This window comes from Thunnus thynnus, chromosome 9, assembly GCF_963924715.1.
Source record: "Thunnus thynnus chromosome 9, fThuThy2.1, whole genome shotgun sequence".
Taxonomy (NCBI): Eukaryota; Metazoa; Chordata; class Actinopteri; order Scombriformes; family Scombridae; genus Thunnus; species Thunnus thynnus.
This window is the reverse complement of record NC_089525.1, coordinates 21,465,297-21,486,923: the sequence shown is the minus strand read 5'-3', so window position 1 is coordinate 21,486,923 and position 21,627 is coordinate 21,465,297. Positions and strand designations below refer to the sequence as shown.

Sequence of the window (21,627 nt, the reverse complement as noted above, 5' to 3'; positions counted from 1 at the left end):
GATTCATCCACCTGCATCACCATCATCTGCTTTACATCATCCTGAATATGTGTGTCTGATGGTTGTGATTAAATAATGACTCAATGGTAAATGTGCTCCAGCAATCAATACTTCTTTTTCCCTCATTAAGCCTCAGAAGCTTCTTCTAAATGCAGCTGACAAGTCATGAGTCAGAAACCAGCTGCTCTGTTTTGTTCCCATTTCAGTTCAATTCAGTCATCAGTAGTGGTGGAAGAAGTACTCAGATCTTTTACTTTGTTAAAAGTAGCAATACTACAATGAAAAAATACTCAATTACAAGCATTTAAGTATTGTCAGCAAAATATAGTTTAAGTATCAAAATTAAAATTACTCATTATGCAAAATAGCTCAATTTAGAGTGTTATATTTATCATGCATGTATATTTATATAAATAGGTAGAGCTCATTTTAACATTGTATACTGTTGAGTAGTCTAATCTATAACAATGCATATATATGACAAACTGATCATGTGTCTTACATATAAGAGACTAGTAACTATAGCTGTGAAATAAATGTAGTGGTGTAAAAATGACTCTGAAATGTAGTTGAGTACACACACTGCTTATTATAAGACGTCAAAAGCCACAAAGGTTGCAAACCACTGGTTTCATCTTTAACAATGTGTTGTATTTTAAAAGCTTTTTATATTATCCATTGTGTCCAATCTTCATCTGAAAAGCTGTTAAATAAATGTAGTGGAGTAGAAAGTACAATATTTCCCTCTGAAATGGAAGTATAAAGTAGCATAAAATGGAAATACTCAAGTAAAGTACCTCAAAATTGAACTTAAGTACAGTACTTGAGTAAATGTACTTTGTTACATTCGACCACTGATCGTCACTTTAACAAAACTATCAGCTGTTCATGCATATTTTTAAACCTTCAGACTGTTGGCCTGCTGGTGAGCAGAGATGAATCCGACTGCTGTTTTTAGCATTCAAAGTATTTAGCAGCCAATTTGTCATATGGCTCAAACTGCTGCTGCTGTATTGGCCACATTTCTCTTGTTAAGAGATTTCTGGTCTCAGTGCGGCTGAACTGGATAAAAATAGGTTGAATTGCAAGAAAAAAGATTCATCAAAAGCGTCAACTTTCTGCTTTTATTACTTCATATGAGATCTGATCAGAAAAAAGGAAGACTAAAGAAATCTCACTGCAGTTATAAATAGACAATCTAGCTTGTGTTTTCACAGTCTCGATTTTCCTTTTATTTAACTTCAAGGCAGTTTTTTCCCCTATTTGCTTTACTTTAGTTTACAATATAACAGTCTTGTTTAACAAGCTACAGTTCACCAGCCCTCTGTCCTTCAGCTCTGAATGTGGTGGTGCCGTTGTCAAGGAAACAGCTCTGTGCTCTTAGAAATGGTGGTGTTTACACCCCGCTGATGTATGTTTATCTTTCCAGCCACGTGAAGCCAGGCTGCCTGATCACAACATTTACTGACATATTCTTAAAACTACACTTAATCTTCACTATGAGCTCATTTTTAACCCTTAGTCTTCACAAAAACCTTCACCTTAAACACACGTCTAAACTCTCAAATTAACAGTCTTAATCTGTGAAGACTGGAAAAATATCTGCACTTTGGAGAATTTTATTCATGTTTTTTTTTTGTTTTTTTTAATCTACATTTAGCTCTAACTAAATGTAAATGTACATTTACACCTGTTCTGTTTAGTTCAATTAAGACTGACGCATCTACTTCTTGAGTTTAGATAGTTTGGGTAAAAACTGGTGGTGAAAGCAAAAGTGAGCACCAATCAGAAGTGCACAAAGTCTTGAATATGTACAGTTGGTCTCTTCTTCCCCTATTTATAATGAATCACATCATGTGTCTCGGATAGCTAACACATAGCAAAAAAGCTAAGTATAAATGCAACCAAGAGGCTTAAGAGATGGGTTAAAATCCCGAAATCTCTGTAAAATCTCTCTTTATAGATAGTTGTGGTTGTAAATAAACTGCTGAAGTTATTCCTCTGGTGTTTTTGACGGTTAACAAAATGCTTTACCATCAAACCTTACGTACTGTATTAGGATCTACACTGGTTTGCATGTAATCAAGGAAAAACAAGGATTAATGCAATCAGTGTAAAAAGGGTAAGGAAAAGTAGATGAAAGTGTGTTAAATTGCATCTGTATTTTATCCAGATATGAGACAATTGAAATGACCAGTGTAGACGGGGTCAAGGTAGAAACTCAATATGGACCACTTGAAGTCTTACTTGATACTTGAATATATTCAAATGTTTTTGAAAACAAACAAAGCCTATGAGTGCATCTAAATGGAGCATTACTTTAGAATTTTTAGTCACTTTTAATAAACTAAATTGATGATAAAACTGTCACAGAAAACTAATGGATGAGTTGCCTGTGAGTCTATGTTTTCACAAGTCATGGTTCATTAGTGTAAAAACAGAAACTTAAACAAACTAGATGCAAAGCATCTCGCAGTATGAATCATACCCGAGAAAACAAACTGTAAACGTGATGACACCGTGAATCTGTAGTTATGTGCCGTTTGAATGGATTAATCGACACAGAACACGTTTAATTGAATATGCAGTAAGGTGAACTCACGTCCTCATTGGTGGTCTGGTTGAGAGAGATCAGGTAGGTGTGGAAGCCGGTCAAACCCACCACTGACCACAAGGTGAAAAAACACACCAACACCTCCAGCACAGTGAACTCCAGTTAAGAAAACAGCAACATATGTTTTCTGCCTGACACGCAGTCGCTGAACAAACAGTAGACAGCAGGTGACGACAAAATGGCGGACAATTACATAACATGATCGAAGCAGTGATAGTCCGAAAAAAGAACCAAATGTACCAAAGTTTGTCTTTTTTCTTTAAAAAGAGTAAGCAAGCTTCTGCAAGCTTCCTAAACTCCAGTAATGATCAGAATGGAGCCGCTAACGTTAGCCAAAACTCTGATAGCATCCAGAACTAGCTTCCATATAACAGGGAAATACCATACAGTGAATGTAGGCTACTGGTTGTGAACAGGGATTTTTTAACGTAACCTATAACCCTACAAAGTAATGGCTAAGCTAATTAGTTACGATTACAACAGTTTACATTAGAGCAGATAAACACACAGAATTAATTCTTTACACTTTTGCTTTGTTTTTGAAAAAAAAAGGCTTTAAAAAAAGACACCTTCCAAACTCTTTAAATGCATCTGTAGTATCTCTCTTACATCTCCATGCATCAACATGTTATGAAATCCAAAGCCTGACAGACCTGATGTATTAGTTATGGTTGCTAAGCTACGATTGGACAATCGTTCAGGGGAAGGTTTGACAAACGGTCAATTTGGGTATCATAGTTGAAATGTATATTCGACCTTGTTTTTTTTTTTTTTTAGATTTTCTATTCTAGGCAAATCTGGCAAACGTAGCAAACACAGCTGGTTTTGTGGTTAGAGGTTAAAAGGATATGTTCCAGGTGTTTCCTTCAAAGTGTTCAAAAAGCCATTATCCACTGAACCTGTGAAGAGAACCACACAGAGAGAGGTTAAAAAAGAGAAGATAGACTTCCTAAAAATCCCCACTGCTTTCCGTCTTTTTACTCTACTAAAAATGCTCCATTATGACTTATTACAGCAGAATTAAGATAACAAGCCCAGAGCTAATTATCCTGACTAGAAACACGCGGGTTTCCTCGTCTCTCTTTCCTCTTGCCGTCTGCGTAGGGCAGAACAAGGATGCAGGAGGACGTACATGAAAGAGGAATCATGTCAAGCTGTCAGTTGCCGTTGCGTGTCGTGTCACGCTCCAGGAAGCGCCTGGCCTGAATTAGGTCATATTTCCAAGCACATGTGCATGTGTTTGCATATATTATGTTTGGCTGCTAGTGAGCTTGTGTCAGAGGCCGTCCTTCCTGTTTTGTCACATTCTTTCAGCATTCTTCAATCTGACTCCACAGGATACTCACGCATGACCACGTGGACGATGTCAAAGGTGAAGATATAGATGGTGAGCAGGGAGAGAGACAGGGTGAACAGGTAGAAGTATCGGTAGTTCCTCTTGCCCACACAGTTGCCCACCCATGGACAGTGGTGATCAAAACGATCTGAGGAAAAAACAAAAAAAGGTCATGATCGTGATAATATGTAAAATGTACGGCAGGCTGCACACCAACTTTCTCAGTAAACTGACATTACACTTTTGGAAATCAAACGAGTGTTAAAAATACGCCACTATCAGCTTCACTTATTTTCTCTCAAACATCGATTTGTGCGTCAGTTTCTGTAAACCTGTCGTCTAAATATAGCGATCGCTTCCTCTCTGCCTCTCCTCTTCTATCATTTGGAGGAGAGCCAGATGAAAGCAGGGCAGGGTCAGACAAACAACAGAGGTAAACATCTTGCTTTACACTTTTCTCTGCAGCGAGCACTCCCTGGATGGAGTTTCACGTCAATATACAGTAAACATCGAGGCACAAATGCAAGATGTGGAGGGCCTTCTAGATATAAGGTCAAAATAAATGGATCATTTTTAAATCTAAAGAGCAGCGGCACATTTTCTGTCCTTTTCACTCTGTATTCCAGTACTTTGGGTTTGGCATGAAATGACAACCAAGGTTTCATTGCTGACTCTCGGGTTTAAGGGTCTTTGAGGGTGTTCACATCCATATTGGGTTAATTGGGGTTTTCAGACATAGTTTAAACTAATTTCAACACTAATTACCAGAAATTCACTTGATAAGAACTAGTTCATATGATGTCGGACCCACCTGAAACGGGTTCTTACTGTATGGCAAATCTATGTTTGTTGGTTTGTGCTTTAAGTTATGTAGTTGTTTTATTTTTAGCCTTTCATTCTGTTTTTATTGCCTGATTTTGTTCTGTAGAGCAGTTTGGTCGACTTGTGTTGTTTTTAAATGTGCTTTATAAATAAATGTGACTTGATTTGACTTGACTTGTCCAACTACATCTCAAAAGAGGGCTGAAAAACCAAGATGAGATGCAATAATCGTTTAAATACGGGGTTAACGGCGCACACTATCTGACACTCCTTACTGGAGGGCATCATGGTGTTGCTCTTAAAAGTGCCAGAAATAGTTGTGTAAAGAATGAAAAATAAAATAGCTTTCAAACCCTGCTTACTTTCTCACCTCTGCACGCCTGGCCAGTCACTGCGTGAAGTGGGTGTGAATGTCAGACTGTTGGTTTCAGAAAGTTACAGAAATTCTCGGACGCAGACCAACAATTTCCGACATCAGAAAGGTGTGAAAGGACCATCTTACAAGCACTTCTCTTGAAGCATGCTGACACCTTACATTTACTCAAGTACTCTACTAAATATAACTCTGAGGTAGTTGTACTCAAGTACTTTTTACTACTTCTTCATCTTCATGGCATTTCAGAAGGAATTATTGTACCATTTACACTACATTTATTTGGCAGCTTGTTTCCTGTTACTTTGTATCTTAACATTATAAAAACCTATAATGATCACATAAAACACAAACATTGTTTAAATTTAATTATATAACTCAACAGTATATAAAATAGCAAGAATTAACTCCTCCTCAGCCGGCTAAAACATTGAAATGCTGCTTACAAAGTATATTAATGAATCAGTAATAGTAATCCAGTACCATTATATATAATAAGATTTGCCTAGTATATTGAACATTTTTCTTTTATATTTATAATACTTTTACTTGAGTAAAATTTACTTGACTTTACTTGGAGTTTCTTGTTAGTACCTTGTGCAGAGGCAGGCAAGAAGACGAATGCTAGCAAGTGAACATGGATGTAAACAATGCAGGTTTTAAACTTTTAATAAAAAAATAAAAAAATCTGCTTTGCAAGTGTTTTATAAGGAAGGAAATGTGTCCAACATGTTTGTTAGAGCACAAAGGAAACACACATACAGTTTGGTGAGAAACTCTGAATGTAAAAAGAAACTTTGTTTGTTTACAAGAAAAGTATGTTAAGGATATGAACACTTCAACCACTACCCAATATTTATATCAACACCCTCAAATTAAATCTGAAAATTAGCACTTTACCCTCTGAGTCACTATTTTGTTTAAAATCCAAAAGTGCTGGAGAACAACACAAATTTTAAAAAAGTGTCTCTGTCCAGACTACTGTGTGCGTCTGACATCTCATAATATATTAACCACAAATGTCTCCGGGTATAAACAAATAAAATCTATGAAATGGTTTGGCTGTTTTTTGGGGTTTTTTTATTTTGCTGCATATTCTGTCAGAGACTTTCAGCACAATAAAAGACTTAGGTTGAGGAAGTAAGTATAAGACTGCAGTAGAAGAGGGACTGAGGCATGCTGCTGTGTCATGCTTGGACTATGTGTGTGTGTGTGTGTGTGTGTGTGTGTTTCTACAGCAGGTGGACACAGACAAACCAGTGTTCACAGTGACCGAGCGTTTATTCCCTCACTGAGCCTCCACTGTCTCCTCTCATATCATCTATGAGTCTACGCTCCCTTCAAATGCATTCCTCAATCAGCGGCAGCTAAATGACTGCAGCTTTGCAGGGTGAAGAGATGACACAGCTACACACACACACACACACACACACACATCACAACACACATCACACACACACAGTTCAAACAGCCTTCAAACCTCAAAGTACAACACATAAAGTTTGTTTCAGTTTTCCAAAGCTTTTGCACTCCGTCTGATTAGTCTAACATTTATTTATAAAGTTATGATTTTTAAATAATTTCATCACTTTGACAAATGAATGCAGAGAGGAAATTGAGGTCGAGGCTTCAGTAATAATCATCACACCAGCAGGCTATTTTTCTCACTTATATAAACATTACTCACCTTTCTATTCCTGAAAAACTGAAATAGACTGATATCAACGAGCTTTATTCTCACTCTGTAAAGCCTTTGATCGAACTGACGGCCAATCAGAGACGATTACTTACCGACACAGTTGTCACAGATACTGCAGTGAGACGCGCGAGGCGGCCGGAAGATCTTGCAGGTGTAACAATACTTGAGCTTGACGATCTGATTGTTGATCTGAACGTTGCGGATCCGAGGTGGGGGTCGCTGCCCTGCGGGGACGTTCCCATTGGCAGCCTCTGTGAAAACACAAACACCACAAACTATGACCCCAAACATCACAAATTAACACATCTTTGACACCGTCTTCACACAGAATTTGCATTATTAGTTTCACAAAAGTACAAGCCTCTACATGTCCTCGCAATATTTGTGTTCACCTGCTGTATATTTTCCTTAAGCGGGCAGTGAGAAATGTGAGATTCAGGTGACAAGGACAAGAAAAAAATAAGGCATAAATCTGAACAGCTGAACCTTGAGAACGTCAGTGAATGACAACATCGGCTCAATATGGTATTTATGATGCTGTATTTATGTGTTATCACTGCTGAGGTTTTTATTATGAACACTATAATGCAGCATATCTTGCTCTGTTAGGGCATCCACTAACCTTCGTAACACTGAAATGACCGTATTTCACATCTTTTATATGAGACATTCACTTTTCTTGGGAATTCAGATGCTTCTAATTATGTTGCATAGCAGGAGCTGAGAGGTTGGAGAGGCAGGCTAATGACCAGAAGGTTGTCAGCTGAAATATCTCAGGAGTGTAACTGTTAAGAGAGAAATCTTCCATTAACATGCTGCACAGAGTAGGTGTGAATGTGGAGTTGATGGAAAAAGAGCGACTTTCTCTGGATAAATTAAGATATTTGTGGAAATTAAACTATCTCGGCTGGAAAGAATATTCTGAAATGAGGAGAGGAAGATTCTGCATTAACTAAAGTACGTATTTCTCATTCTCTCATTCTGTAAAACAAAATAGTTTCTGCTGTAAATTTACAAGCTTATATTAAGACCATCCATTAAAGATAAATGTGGTGAAATTTATTTTTTCTGACAGCACAAAATATTGGCAGTTATCATTTTACAAAATGTTGGATTAGTAGCTTTTGGGATAAACCAGCAGAGAATAAAAATAATGACTCATCACTCACAGGAAGTGATGCCACTCCCTCGGGTAGGAAAGCTCGGTCTGCCGGTGGCATTATATATTCCAAGAGGATGCCTCTCCTTGTATTAGCATTCTCCCTCGGGACAAGTCGCTAGCAGGCTGAAGGGACAGAGCACTGAGGCTGTGGCGGCTTTATCAACATGTCTGCCTGAGATGAGAATGAGCTCTGGATCTCAGATAACCACACCTGCCTCCTCTATTATCTTTAACCCTAACATTAAAAAACATGCTGGATAATAGCTTTAAGTGTAGGATGGAAGTTGTTCAACTAAGTGCATCCTTTAAGCTGCTGCAGTACATGTTACTCCCTTGGTCACATGACCCAGTTTAGTGTTTGAGTGATGAATGTTTGGAGGTTTGCTGGCATATGTTAGGCGCTGTGTAAAAAAGGAAACCAAAAAAGGACAGTAAAAGAAAAGTAGGCTCTATCTATCAGTGACAGGTTTTGCAGACTAGGTGTCAAGCAAGGTCAGAGCTTGTTTTATGTTTGTGTGACATAAAAGTAGTGTGAGATTGGGGTGAGCCTATGGTCCATTTCCTATCATTTGTATCATATATACACATACATAACTGAAGAGACGGATTGACCTTGACCTATTTTTTTAATGTCTATCATCTGATCATAATTCCAGTAATTCAGATTTAAAATTTTGGCCTGTTTATGCTGGTTTATAAAGCAAAAAATATGGATAGTGTGCGTATCAAACCCTGGTTGTATACAGGTGCAGGACAAAGAGCAGCAACAAAACAAAAGGAGAGGCCGTCTGGACACTGAAATTTACCATCTACCAAGTCTTAATTAATGTTTCGACCTGCAAAATCAAATTCCAAAAACCAAATTTCATCATGCAAACAGTCTTTCTTCTTTTTTTTAATGCTGTTTCATGTAGATTACTGATGCAAACAAAACTCACTAACATCAGAAAACATCAATAAGTGAGTTAGTCTGTGTATTAAACACAGTGTAATCAATCAGTTTGGGAGTGATAGTGGGTTCAAATCCTGCATCTTAAACTGTGTTGGTGAAGGATCTAAATCAGAGATTGTAGCTTTAGCTAAAGATGAATTTATAGTGTAAAAGCTATACATACTGTATGGTTATAGTTATAAAATATTTCAAAACCCTGCTCATTTTATGACCATTAAATAAACTCAATGATACTAACAGACCTGAATGGATATAATTAATGTGTAGTTAATTTGCTTTCTCAAATAAAAATGTTGGAACAATTAGACAACTGGTCTATTGATAGAAAATTAATCACCAACAACTATGATAATCTGGTAATTGTTAAAGTAATTTATTTACAGGAAATATTCCAAACATTTGCTGGCTCAAGCTTCTGAAATGTGAGGACTTGCTGCTTTTCTCCATTTTATATCACTGTAACTAAACATTGTTGGGTTTCAGATTGTTGGTCGGAGAAAACAAGCTATTTGAAGGAGTCTTGTTGGGCTCTGGGACATTTTCTAGACTAAATGATCAATCAACACATTTATCCATAATGAAAATAATCATTAGTAGTGATTATTCCAATAGTATTTCCTAATATGGGCTAAATATAGAAGCTACATTCCCCATCAGGGTCATCACAAGAGCAGTTAAACCATTAGACCACCAAGCTATTGTCATGAGTCATGTGGTATGAGTCACAGTCATGACGAGAGAACCGCTGGCGGCCAGTTTGCCATTCTCAGAGGACCGAGTGCCTCGGCCCGGCTTTTACAGCCGTCCTCTGTCATGAGCTGAGACCAGTCTCCACCCATGCCTGTTGTCTGGAGCGAGAGAGCACGAGTGCTGGCCGAAGGACACCGTGAATCTTTAACGGAGACAAAGAGTAAACACTGAACAGCCACACAGGCAGGGAGGGAGTGGAAGAGGCAGGCAGGGCTGTTGCAGAAATATTGCAGAATAGCTTATTTCTCCGGATATACAGAGAGTCTGGACAGCCTGTGGAGTGGACATGAGAAATACAAAAGGCTTGTTTGGAAAGGCTTTGTTGTCATTACTGATAAACAGCGTGTAGTTTGTTTTGGGTAATGAGACAACAGGAGCCTTTGTAATGAAAGAGTGTTACAGACTGAGCTCTACATCCACAGATGAGCAGACTCACCCTTTAGTAACATAAAACATAGCGAACATGAATAAACCAACAGGGCTGCTCACTGCTTAACTAGCATATATGATGAAGTATTTATGCCAACAAAATACTTTCACTTGAGCTACTTTCACGTATGTGCCATCCACATGTCTGGCCATATACAGACAACTGGGCTGAATACGACTACCTGGATGTTTATGATGGAACAGCACATACATACACTGTATTTGTCGTGTTGACCTAGCATTTGAATGGATGCAGATAAGAGACTGGTGCCTGGTGGCAGTATCAGTACTGACTGTAAATAATAGCTATGCATACTTCAAGGTGTGGTGCTGAACTGCAGTCACATTAGAAGAGGCCACGCTTTTCTGCTTTTATCAACATTTTTTTTTTTTTCCTGGCATATCTGGAAAATTACAAACTCTACAAATGTTTCCTCACCAAGCAATCTTCAGATTCATGTAGCCTTAGTACAGTTCAAATGCAGGTCAAATCTCAAGGTTTATAAAGAGGCAAAATATTTCATGTAAAATTGCTTGGTGGGAAATGTTAAGAGCTGCAATGTTTAGTGAATCGAAAGAAAATTAATCAGCAACTATTTTGATAATCGATGAATCGTTAATTTTTTAAGCCAAAGATTTGATGGTTACAGGTTCTTACGTGTGACGATTTGCTGCTTTTCTGGGTCTTACATGATAGTAAATTGAATATGTTCAGATTTTGTTTATTGGACAAAACATGACATTTAATGTTCTGGATATTGTGGTGGACATTTTTCACATTGTCTGATGTTTTATAAATCAAACAAATAATCTATTAATCAAGAAAGTAATCGCCAGATTAATTGAGAATGAAAATTATTGTTAGTTGCAGCCTTAGAAATGTTTATAAAAAGATGCACATTAGGTAAACTTTTTCTCTGACGTAATGTTGCAGCCATAACGGATGGGATCTTGGATTTAAATGTTTCACTAATTTTAAGTGTGATATTGCTTCACCAAAGCACCAAAACTATAACATACAAGAAGGGGGGGGACGCAATTGGTGGAGGTGGAGTGGGGGACAGAGGAAAACGGGTGCCTGTTGACCTCTGCAGGGCGGGATCTCTTACATTGGACTCAATGTATTTCATTTTTTTTCATGCTAATCTGTGATTGGCCATGACACGTAAAATGACGCTCCAAGGGAGGACATCCCTCCCTTACCAATCAACAACCAGAATGCAATATTGTAATTGAGTTGGTCCAATGATAGTTTCCAGATTTCATTTTCAATTCTCTCCACTGTAAGGCAGAGTAGCAGCAGTAGATAGCTCCTTGTGTTAGCCAACGCAACAGTTAGCTTGTTGTAACAGCCAGAAGGACTCTTTATACATCCATGGAAGGACTGTTAAGGACTGTTGTTAAGCTAACGGGAGAAATTATCTGGACTGGGCAGCGCAGCAGCAGCAGGACGCTGCTGGGGAGGCTGGAGAGAGAAGCAACCGGAGAAACAACCAGGAGAGTTAGCTTGTTTGTCATTGTTGCTAATGATATCAGACTGGTTAACCAGCAGCCACAAAGTTCTGTTAACTAACAAACAAGATGACCAACAGCTACAAATTGACGTTATGACATGAATACTTCATCTCCATGAAAGAAAGAAGACGTCAGATAACGTGAGTCAGATACAGCTTCTCTCTCTCTCTCTCTTTGGTTGCTAATTTCATCTCTGCTAGTTAAATGTCTCTGTGTGGCTGCTGTGTGAATTTATCTCCTTAACAAGAATGCAGCAGATCATATAATGTGTTGTGGGTAAGGTTAGCTTGCTTGTTGAAGTTACAGTGAGCTGTCTGGACTCACTCATTCATTCGTTTTTAATTGAGTGGATGTTCAGTGTTGATGTTGATGTGATTAGTGTGCAGGAGGTCTGGCTGCTTGCTTCTGACAGTTTCTTTAGTTCGTTTTTAAGCTGAGCTGTATATCGAGTAATAGCTTAAAGTAACAAGAATAACAAGTGTTAACTAGTGGTGTAACTGATTGTAGCTGATCCGTACGGATCACCCCCCACGGTTCGGCAGGCATATGAATTGCGGATTAATTGCAAAATTTAATGTCTCATTTAAGACAAAGTAAACAAACTGCTGTAAGTACAAGTCATGGACAGACAGCATGTCACTAACAGGGATTTTGAAGAGCAACGATAAAACCAGCATCTAACGGGTCCGATGTGACATTTGAGTTATGTTTACCTGCTGTTTAATGTGCTGCAGCTGAGCAGCTTATTAGCATCTAGCTGCTAACTGACGTTAGCAGTGAATGTTTGTTTGTGGACAGAGGCTGTTTCATTCACTGTTTAAAAGAGGAAGGTTTCATGCCTCATATTGCTTATAACTGACCATTAAATATTTTATATATTTTATTTTATTTTATTTAAACATTGGACATCTTAAATGTTGTTTTCATTTAAGACCATGGGCAAAAGTTCCTTGCTGTTTCTGGCTGTAAGTGTGTTACAGAATCAATGGAAAATAAAGTTTTATTTGTCTCCCCCCTTTTTTTTTTTCACTGATCCTAATAATGATCTGATCCGTGACTCAAATCTGTGATACGATCCGAACCGTGAGTTTTGTGTTCATGTTAACACCCCTAGTGTTAACATGTCAGCGTTGTAGACTAGACCTATATTTTTGTATATCGTACATATAGATAAGGGTGTGTAATGTGTTTGATACATGCATTAATACTTTCTGATGTCAACCTACACTTTAAGATGTGTGAATGTTTTTAGTGTTCAATCTTTCTTGTATTCAGCACTGATCTGAACCTGTATCACATTATAAGCTTTGTGCTACTTTATATATTTCTGTATACTAAGAAAATATATAGGAAACACATGTAAATCATGTGATATCTTGTCTGTTTTTGATGAGAACATAAATTTGTTGTCACAATAGAACAGTACTATAAATTTGAATTTCACTTTGTTGGTAAAATGACACATTTGATCCACTCCACAGCTAAAATGAGCACTTCTTTGTTTAGAGACATGTATATGCTAAATGTCTTTAAAGAAGCAGCCTTTTCACCACTCAGGGGTTTTTGTTTTTGAAAGCAAATTGTTTTATTGGCATGTAAAATTGCCCCCCACCCCTCGGATTTCATCAGGTGGGACAATGATATAGTTTGATGCGGTTTGTTGTAAGATTCTATGTTGGTTTTCCTCCTGCCCTCCCCAATTTTTTGAGTCACCAGCCGCCACTGATATGTCTGATATGTCTTGTCAAACATAGTGGAAACATGCATGGAAAACTAGTTAAGGAGATATTTAAAAAAACACATTTTCTCAATCAGCTTCTCACTCTGAGTGATGGGATCCTACATGAACATTTTCTGCTTTCCAAGAACTTACAACACTGTAAAATGCTCCCTTTATAAAATATTCTTTATTACATTTAGAAAGAGTACAATGCCTCTAGTTCAAATGGGCTCTCATTCACAGTGTTGTGAGTCCTCCAGAAGCAGAAAGTATCTACAATTTTTTCGACTCAGCACCCAGACATAAAAAGACGTGCGTGCAAAATTAGAACAGTTTTGGTTATTTCTGTTTGCTTTTTTCCTCTGTGCTCTTCTCACTGGTTCAAGGTGGGCGGGGCTCAGTGGGAAAAAGGTGACAAGTAACCAGGTGCAATTATTTGAATCACCGAATCTCAGTGGGTTGTTTGGTCGCGTCTGATAGTCACACCCACACAGTCCTAAATAATACCTAAAGATGATTTCTTAACTTTGATGTTTCCTATTAAGTCATGAATATTTAATGTTATAGAGAAAGATTTAAAGTGGAATATTGTGGAGGCGACAGTAAGGGGGCGAGACAGTAAAATAAAACAGAAAATAAAGACAAATATCTGTAAAATTTTATGTGAACCATCACTGCTGTGAACTCACCAATCTCCATCTCGATGAATGTAGCTTCCTCTGGGAGGGCCCGCGGCAGCACCCCCGGGTCACTGAAGCTGGTCCTCAGCAACATGGCAATGACGAAGAGGAAGAGCACAACTGCGAAAACTGGGATGGCAGGAGACAGATGGACAGCCAGGTACGGACATCTGTGAGAGGACAAAAGGATTATGAATGAAAAACGATGACCCTTCATTTAATGATGCTCATACCACCTTGAACATTGTACACAATAAAACTGCAAGTGGACTATTATTGTGTCCTGATATTTTATGATTTCTTCAATAAAGAAATACTTTTTTTTTTTGCTTCACATCTACAAACTATGATTGCAGAAATGAAACCTTTACAGAAATTTGAGAGCGCTCTCACAAAAAAAAAGTCAGTACAGAGGAGAAATGACATGATAACACCATACATATCCTGAACTGGTGTCCTGAGCATAAGGTCGTGAACCGTTAGAGCTGCTCTTTCTCTGGACCGGGTTAAAGTCATGGCTGTGAATAAACAACATGATGCCAGACTCCCCTCACCTTCTGGAAGAATGGAGAAACATTAGCATAACTCTTGTTTGCCAGGCTGTTGAGATTACAGCCAGCAGGGCTCCTCCAAAAAAGTCTGCTGCTCAGAGCGACAACAGATGTGAGCTGCAGTGCAAAGTGCTGCGACAGAACAGAGCAGCAGCAGCAGCAGCAGCAGCAGCAGCAGCAGCAGCAGCAGCAAAGGCTTCTGTATGCAGTTATTAATAGTTAAACTACACATCTCCCTCCCATGTGACTGGGATCAAATATCCATAATGCAACACTAATGTTGCACTACAGGATTTCAAGGTACTGTCCCATATCCTAACTAACTTTTATACTGTATGTCATGTATGAAACCTGCCCACACAGCTGGCATACAGTAAGGTTATAAGGAAATATCAATCACTGAAATTTTGTGTGGACTGAAACATTGAAGTACCATGTATCAGTTATTTACATATTGCGCTTGTGGTTGAAAATAGATGATATTTTACATAATTAATATGAGTTGAACTGATATAGATCGTTAAAACCTACAATAGGTGATTTCTTGGCTGCTTGGGGGAAGCAGAAACAAGTTGTCCCCTTTTAAGTTGATACAGCAAATGTGTCTGCAAACAGTTGCTTATTTACACATCCAGCAGTTACGAAGCAACATTATCGTTCATTTGGAGTCGTGTTTTGTCCACCTGGTGAATGTAAGTCCAATATTCACAGCTAAATGTTCCTCTATGTTCACTAGCTAGTTGCTAATTCTGTCTGTTTGCTGTTTGGTGCTGGGCAAGTAGTATATTTTCAGAGCTTTTTCCCAGAAAAAAGCTGCCCGCTGTGGTTGAAAACAACACTATGAGAGCGGTGAGGGTGACACAAAACAGTAAAGTATTTAAAGGCCAGACGGTTAAACAATGAGCTGAAACTCACTGTACAGCCATGGTGATGATCCTCCGTAGGCTTATAACTATGAGCGACGCCTCTCACATTACACACTGACATTTTGTTATTTAGTGAATTATATACACTTAAAAGAGTAAAAGCAGTGTTTGCTGCCCTCTCTGGTTGTTTCAGGCCTGTTTCACAGCTCGGTGTGCTTGGGTGTGATCGTTTGTGTGTTTTGTTGCACCTGTATCAACATCCAAAAGTTATGTCACAGAGTCATGTTACAGAGTACAGCTCTTTATTATCGCAGCAAGGCGAGACGTTATCCTACTGCAGTTCAGCGAAAACAAGATGTTCAAGGGGCGTGTTTAGTTACTCTTAAAGTCATGTCTCAAGTATAAATCCAATAAATTGGTGGTTCCATCTTCTCAAATGTGAGAATTTGCAGCTTCCACTTGTCTTAAAATTAGATTAATTTCAATATCTGTGGGTTTTGACATCAGATATCACAAAGAAGACATCACACCTCCTCTCTGGGTCTTAATGATATATGGAGATTGATCCATCCCACAGATGGAAACAATACATTTTATCAGCAGCAAATAGAGCTTACCCATCAATAGATTTCTTTTTAATGTCTACGTCTTTACTTCCAGCCACTTCTCACTATTCAATCAGTAATATTTTGATTTCCGATCATGCAATTGTTACACCGGAAATGTTACAATTCAAGGAGATACATAGCGCATGATTTAATTAATCTCCATCACGTTGGACTCTGGGAAATTTCTAATGAACATTTTTCACCCTTTCCTGCCATTTTACAAACCAAATGATCAGTTGAAACATCCAGAAAATGATGAAAAGATTAGAAAAATAATCATTGGTTGCAGCCCTACACATTAAGCTCTTGAAAGACATTTTTCAATACACAGTTACAAGGTGCATTTGTGTGGAATATAATATCCCATATGGACACCAGCCACTTATCTGTATCATATATCAGCCAGAACACTGCATATACTGTTACATAAATGAGTATGACATATAAATTAGTTTGAGTTGCCGACAGCAAGATGATATTTTCATTACTATGTGACTGCTTCTGCTTGAGTTGGGATTTGTTTGATCAGATTAGCACTTTACCCTTATTGCTATTGTTTTCTTACAAATAAAATGTGCCGGTATACTGAGCCAACACAACAAATAATGTGTCTCTGTCCCAATACTTCTGGACTGCACTGTTCATCCCATTCATCATAATTAGAGCAGAAGCAATTAACAGAAAAACTCATGAGCAACTATTTTGCTAAATGATTAATCACTCAAGTATAATCAAGCAAAAGTTTAAAATATTTGCTGGTTCCACCTTCTAAAAAGTGAGGATTTGCCACTTTTTGACTGAAAGGAGTGTATGAAGCGGAGTAGTCCTCTGCACAACATGGAAGAGAACAAAGTCCGCCTGTTTAGACACACTATGCTGATTAACCAGGTATGTCAGCATACCTGCGCACTGACAACAACACACAACACCTGCTGGACTGGCCTGAGCAGTTTTCCTGCAGTGCCTTTTTTCACACTGATGGAAACAAGGAGCAGAGATCAAATCAATGGAAATTTCCACTGTAGCAGGCCTGTGAAGTATGTTTGGCCCATTTGTTAGCGCAAAGACAGCAGAGAGCAGCCAGTGGATTCAGACTGAGGCGAGCCGGCCTGTCGATGAAGTGTAATTCCCGTAATGATGACTGGTAGGTATTCGAGACACGCTCTATCATCGCTTCCCATCAAGGCTGCAAGTCCTTCCTGGATGTGACCATTTCCTTTGCTGTTGAGGAGCAGGGTGGTGCTGGCAGAGTGACGCTGTGTGTTCATCAGTCACCACAGAGGCGGCAGAAAACCTCAACTTAATCAGGCGCTCTGTCCACGAGGGGAAAATTTTCATCAGCGACGCCATCAATCAGATAGCCAAACGACACTCACATGCCACTTACACACTCCCTCTCCTCCTCGCTCAATCTTATGCTGCTCTCTTTGTGTCTCATGACTGGTCGCAGTGGTGGAAAGTAACTAAGTACATTTAGTGAAGTACTGTACAAGTAAAGCACATATCCAAGGTACATTTACTTGAGTACTTGGGTTTATGACTGTTGGCCAGACAAAACAAGTGATTTGAAGTTTTTATGCTGGCACTTTTTCAGTATTTTCTGATATTTTATAGACCAAACGATCAATCAATTAATCAAGAAAATGATCATAAGATTAATCGATTAATTAAGAATATAATAAATACCTATAATAAGTATATAAAGTATGATGCTTTGTGTAAATGTAACCGCCTATCAGTATATACAAATAGACAGAATTAGCTCCACCGCAGCCTTCTACAACTTTAAAATTCATCTTAGGAGTCAATACTGAATCAATAATAATAATAATCCAATAAATTATATATAATACATTATGATACAGTATTAACAACACTGACAGAGGCCATTTTTCCTATATAGTGAGTTATTTCAAAATCTAATTCCATTTTGCTGATAAATATAGTGGTATTGATACCCTTAGTCAGAATATGAGTATTTCTTCCACCACTGACTCGTCGGAGTTGAGGCTATGGGTGGACATCCAGACATCCAATCTGGATCAAATCTTGCTGATTGGATTTTTTCTGTATTTTTGCTATTTTATCTCTACAATTACAGGTCATATTGGTTACTAATTGGCCCACAGTGAGTCTACATCATATCTAAGGTATGATAAGAATGATAAGTTCACTGTAACCTTGTGCAGACCATAAATTCAAAACCACACAATAAAAATATGTTGCTTATTCAACTTAACTCTACATCCAACTTGAAATATTATTATTGTTTAATTGTATTATTGTTGAACAAAAGGGAGCCCCATTAGCTGAACATCCTGCAATTAGCTGGTCATTAAGGACAGTAGTTAAATTAAACATATAAAAGAATTAAACAGTAATTATATAAGAGATAAGCTAGCCTTTGCTTATTATGCATGCACAGTGTGAAGTTCACTTTGGTGTGTGTGAGGTTTAGGGGTGGGCGGGCATGAGATGTACTAGGGTGTGTCTTCTACAGACTTTGATCCACAGGATTTCCCTTCTTAACATAAGATGACACGAGCTCACAGATGAGAAGCTTCTAAAGTCGGGATATCGTCGAATTAAAATCAACTTGTGCGCAATAAAAGCCACTGAACCGAGGATTAATACATCTCTTGGTATTGTGCCCTGGTGACTCATGACAGTTTACCTTTGTTAAACATTTCAAGCCGAACCTTTATTAATACTTAACCGTTGTAAGCTGTTAACAGGCTTGCATGAATCATACTACAAATGAATTATGCACTTGCTGTTGTCATACAAACATCTGTAGACTGTGACTCAGCCTGTTTCTAGGGCACTGCTGAAAATAAAGGCTCACAAGCTCTACTTACCCTCTCCTATCATTCCACATACAGACACAAAAGCACTCCATTACCGAATTCGGTAAATACTCTGATTAGGAGGGTTTCATACTTCACTGGAGTCAAAATCTGAGACGTTTGCTCTTTTCTACAGATGTAATCAACTTAGATCTAGCCCCAGTCTGTGCCTCTATTGTACCATTAGAGTCACAGAAGAACCATGGATCCCTTTTCAGAAAAATATATAACTAGAAATACTGCCTCATGGTTGTATGTCTCTGCCAACTAGTCAAGTTGCATTTTGCATCCATGTCAGTCCAGACTCATAATATTTGTAGTGAGGACTTTGAAGGAATTTAATAAAAGGTATTAAGTGTATTTTCCTTGTATATGTTCACATGTTTGGCCAATAAAGCTGATTCTGATAGAACACAAAGTTATAGCCATGACAGTAGACAAAGCTTCAGATATGCAGATGTTGCTGCAAAGAAGCTACAAATACTAAAACATGGATGTTTCACACACATCTTCAACCCGCCAGTACCGAAGATTCACAGTTTCAAGGTGGGCACCCAAGATTAGTGTCACCAATTCAGTATCTGACCAAATCTGAAATATGGTCACAATCTCCCCTTCTGTTCCTGAGTTATGGTGTTGAATAACGGCTAGAAAAGTGTTTTGGCAGAACATCTTTGGGATATAAAATGTCATCACTTCATCATTTTATCCTGTTAGACATTTGTATGAAACTTTGTTATAATAAGCGTATGAATTCTTGATTTATGGTCAAAAACGTGTTTTGTGAAGTCACAGTGACCTTTGACCTTTGACCACCAAAATCTGATCAGTTCACCCTTGAGTCCAAGTGGACGTTTGTCCCAAATTTGAAGAAATTCCCTCAAGGCGTTCCCGAAATATGACGTTCACAAGAATGGGATGGACAGACGGAAAACCCCGAAAACAAAACGGGTTATTCAACAACATTTACGACCGTTATGAAGATATTTCCAGAATCATTTAAGACTCTTCTAACTATGTGTATGAAAAAATAGTAAAGATTTTTAACCCGTTTCTCAAATTGTGACTATATTCTCTAATCCAGGGAGCCAAAACTGACAAATGTCTTTGCTCTTTTTGTAAAACACGAGCAAAATGTAACATCAATAAATACAAATATAAATGCTGATAATCTTTTGAATTTTGGTTCACCTTGGACAAATTGAGAAAGAGCATTCATGATTTCTGGCTACTAACTTTGTTTGGATTAGGAAAAAAAAAAGGCACAACTTGGGATAAACAGAATATTTTTCATCCAGATGGTTTGAAGAGTCTTGTCAAGTATTTTGGAAACACCTTCAGAACAGCAGTAAATGTCCTTAAATGACCTTCTGGGTTTTTCAAAGATCACCGGGTATTCAGGGTTTTTTTTTTTTTGCTTAGCTGTGTGACTGAAATGTAATGCTAATGCATGAGGCACAAACTGAGGGAAGCTTTAAACTCTTTGAAATCCTAATCCAATGTACGGGTACATTTGAAAGAGGTTACACCAAGGGTACAATCTGCTGTCCGGTTTAAATCAGTCTTCCTCGTTATGCAACATTTAAATACCATATGAGAGAGATGAAACATGAGAGCCAGGGTCATGGACCTTTTTCTAGCATTAAAGCTCGGATTACAGATGTTGCGTCATAGAATATTCAATAAGTGAAATGAAGAATAATGATAAACCTGATGATTTAATTTCAGCCACATGAAAAACAACTAGTGAAATACATCTCCCCTAGGAGAGGACTGACATGAAGCATCTATCAAAAACTAAACAAACGAAGACAAAGTGAGGAAACATATAAGTTTCCCTCCCTGTATGGCATAATATGTAGGCAAAAAAATATCACTTCATCCTCCACATAAAACCACCACTCTCCTTCTGCCAGGGAAGCTTTCAGAGAACAAAGCCTGTGGATCACTGTTACTGTAAATGGAGCACGCACTCTGAATAGGGCATAAATCATGTTATTGCTCATTTAGCCGGGGCCAGCACCCGCTTTCTGATTGGCTAACAGGGAGGCAGGGTGGGGTTAGATGCTCCAGGGTCGGTTACAAGATCTCCTCTCGACTGCAGCTGCTCTGCAGGCTCAGCCCTGCACTTCTCCTCCTCCATCATCAGACCTTCACATTAGCTCAAGCTGACTGAAAGACGGCTAGACAACCAGACACAAAGAGCCTCCACTTTGCAACATACGAATGTACAAATGGCACAAAAAACACACGCAGGCAAAGACACAGGAGCAGTTCCATTATATGCACATATGCCTGTCTGGCCTTGTAGCTCAGCGTCCTGCGGTGGACAGACAGATGACACACTGTCCTTGTGTTCCAGTTACTTGTTCTTTCATCCAAGCTCCATAGGTGGCTGCGCACACTCACATATGCATGCATGCACACACACCCCACTCACATATGCACAAACGGGAACCAAACCAGAGAACATCCAACTGTGAGAAACACCTTTGGGGATCTATATATTGTAATATATCAACCAGGGATTCTCAAAGCACCTCTATACATCAATCTCAGTTTCAAAGAATATGATGCCCAGTGTGATACATATGCAAATCTGATTTTGAAAAAGGAGGATTGGATACTAGATGGGCACAAAACCAACAGTGTAAGGACATAAAGTCCTAAAATTGATTCAGCCCAGCAAGGAAAAAACAGGCTG

The 21,627-nt window shown here is 38.4% G+C and overlaps 1 protein-coding gene across 3 annotated transcripts in view; it reads right to left on the bottom strand.

The window, feature by feature from the left end:
* Positions 1-21,627, bottom strand: part of zdhhc9 (zinc finger DHHC-type palmitoyltransferase 9) — a 37,099-nt gene that overhangs the window by 8,276 nt on the left and 7,196 nt on the right. For all 3 annotated transcript variants that reach the window (XM_067599674.1, XM_067599672.1, XM_067599673.1), the window contains 5 exons: positions 14,062-14,222; positions 6,937-7,095; positions 3,961-4,098; positions 3,467-3,513; positions 2,603-2,707 (listed from right to left, as the gene is read on the bottom strand). In XM_067599674.1, the coding sequence (XP_067455775.1) occupies positions 2,603-2,707; positions 3,467-3,513; positions 3,961-4,098; positions 6,937-7,095; positions 14,062-14,146 (534 nt within the window). In that variant the 5' untranslated portion in view covers positions 14,147-14,222. The remainder of the gene's footprint in view (positions 1-2,602; positions 2,708-3,466; positions 3,514-3,960; positions 4,099-6,936; positions 7,096-14,061; positions 14,223-21,627) is intronic.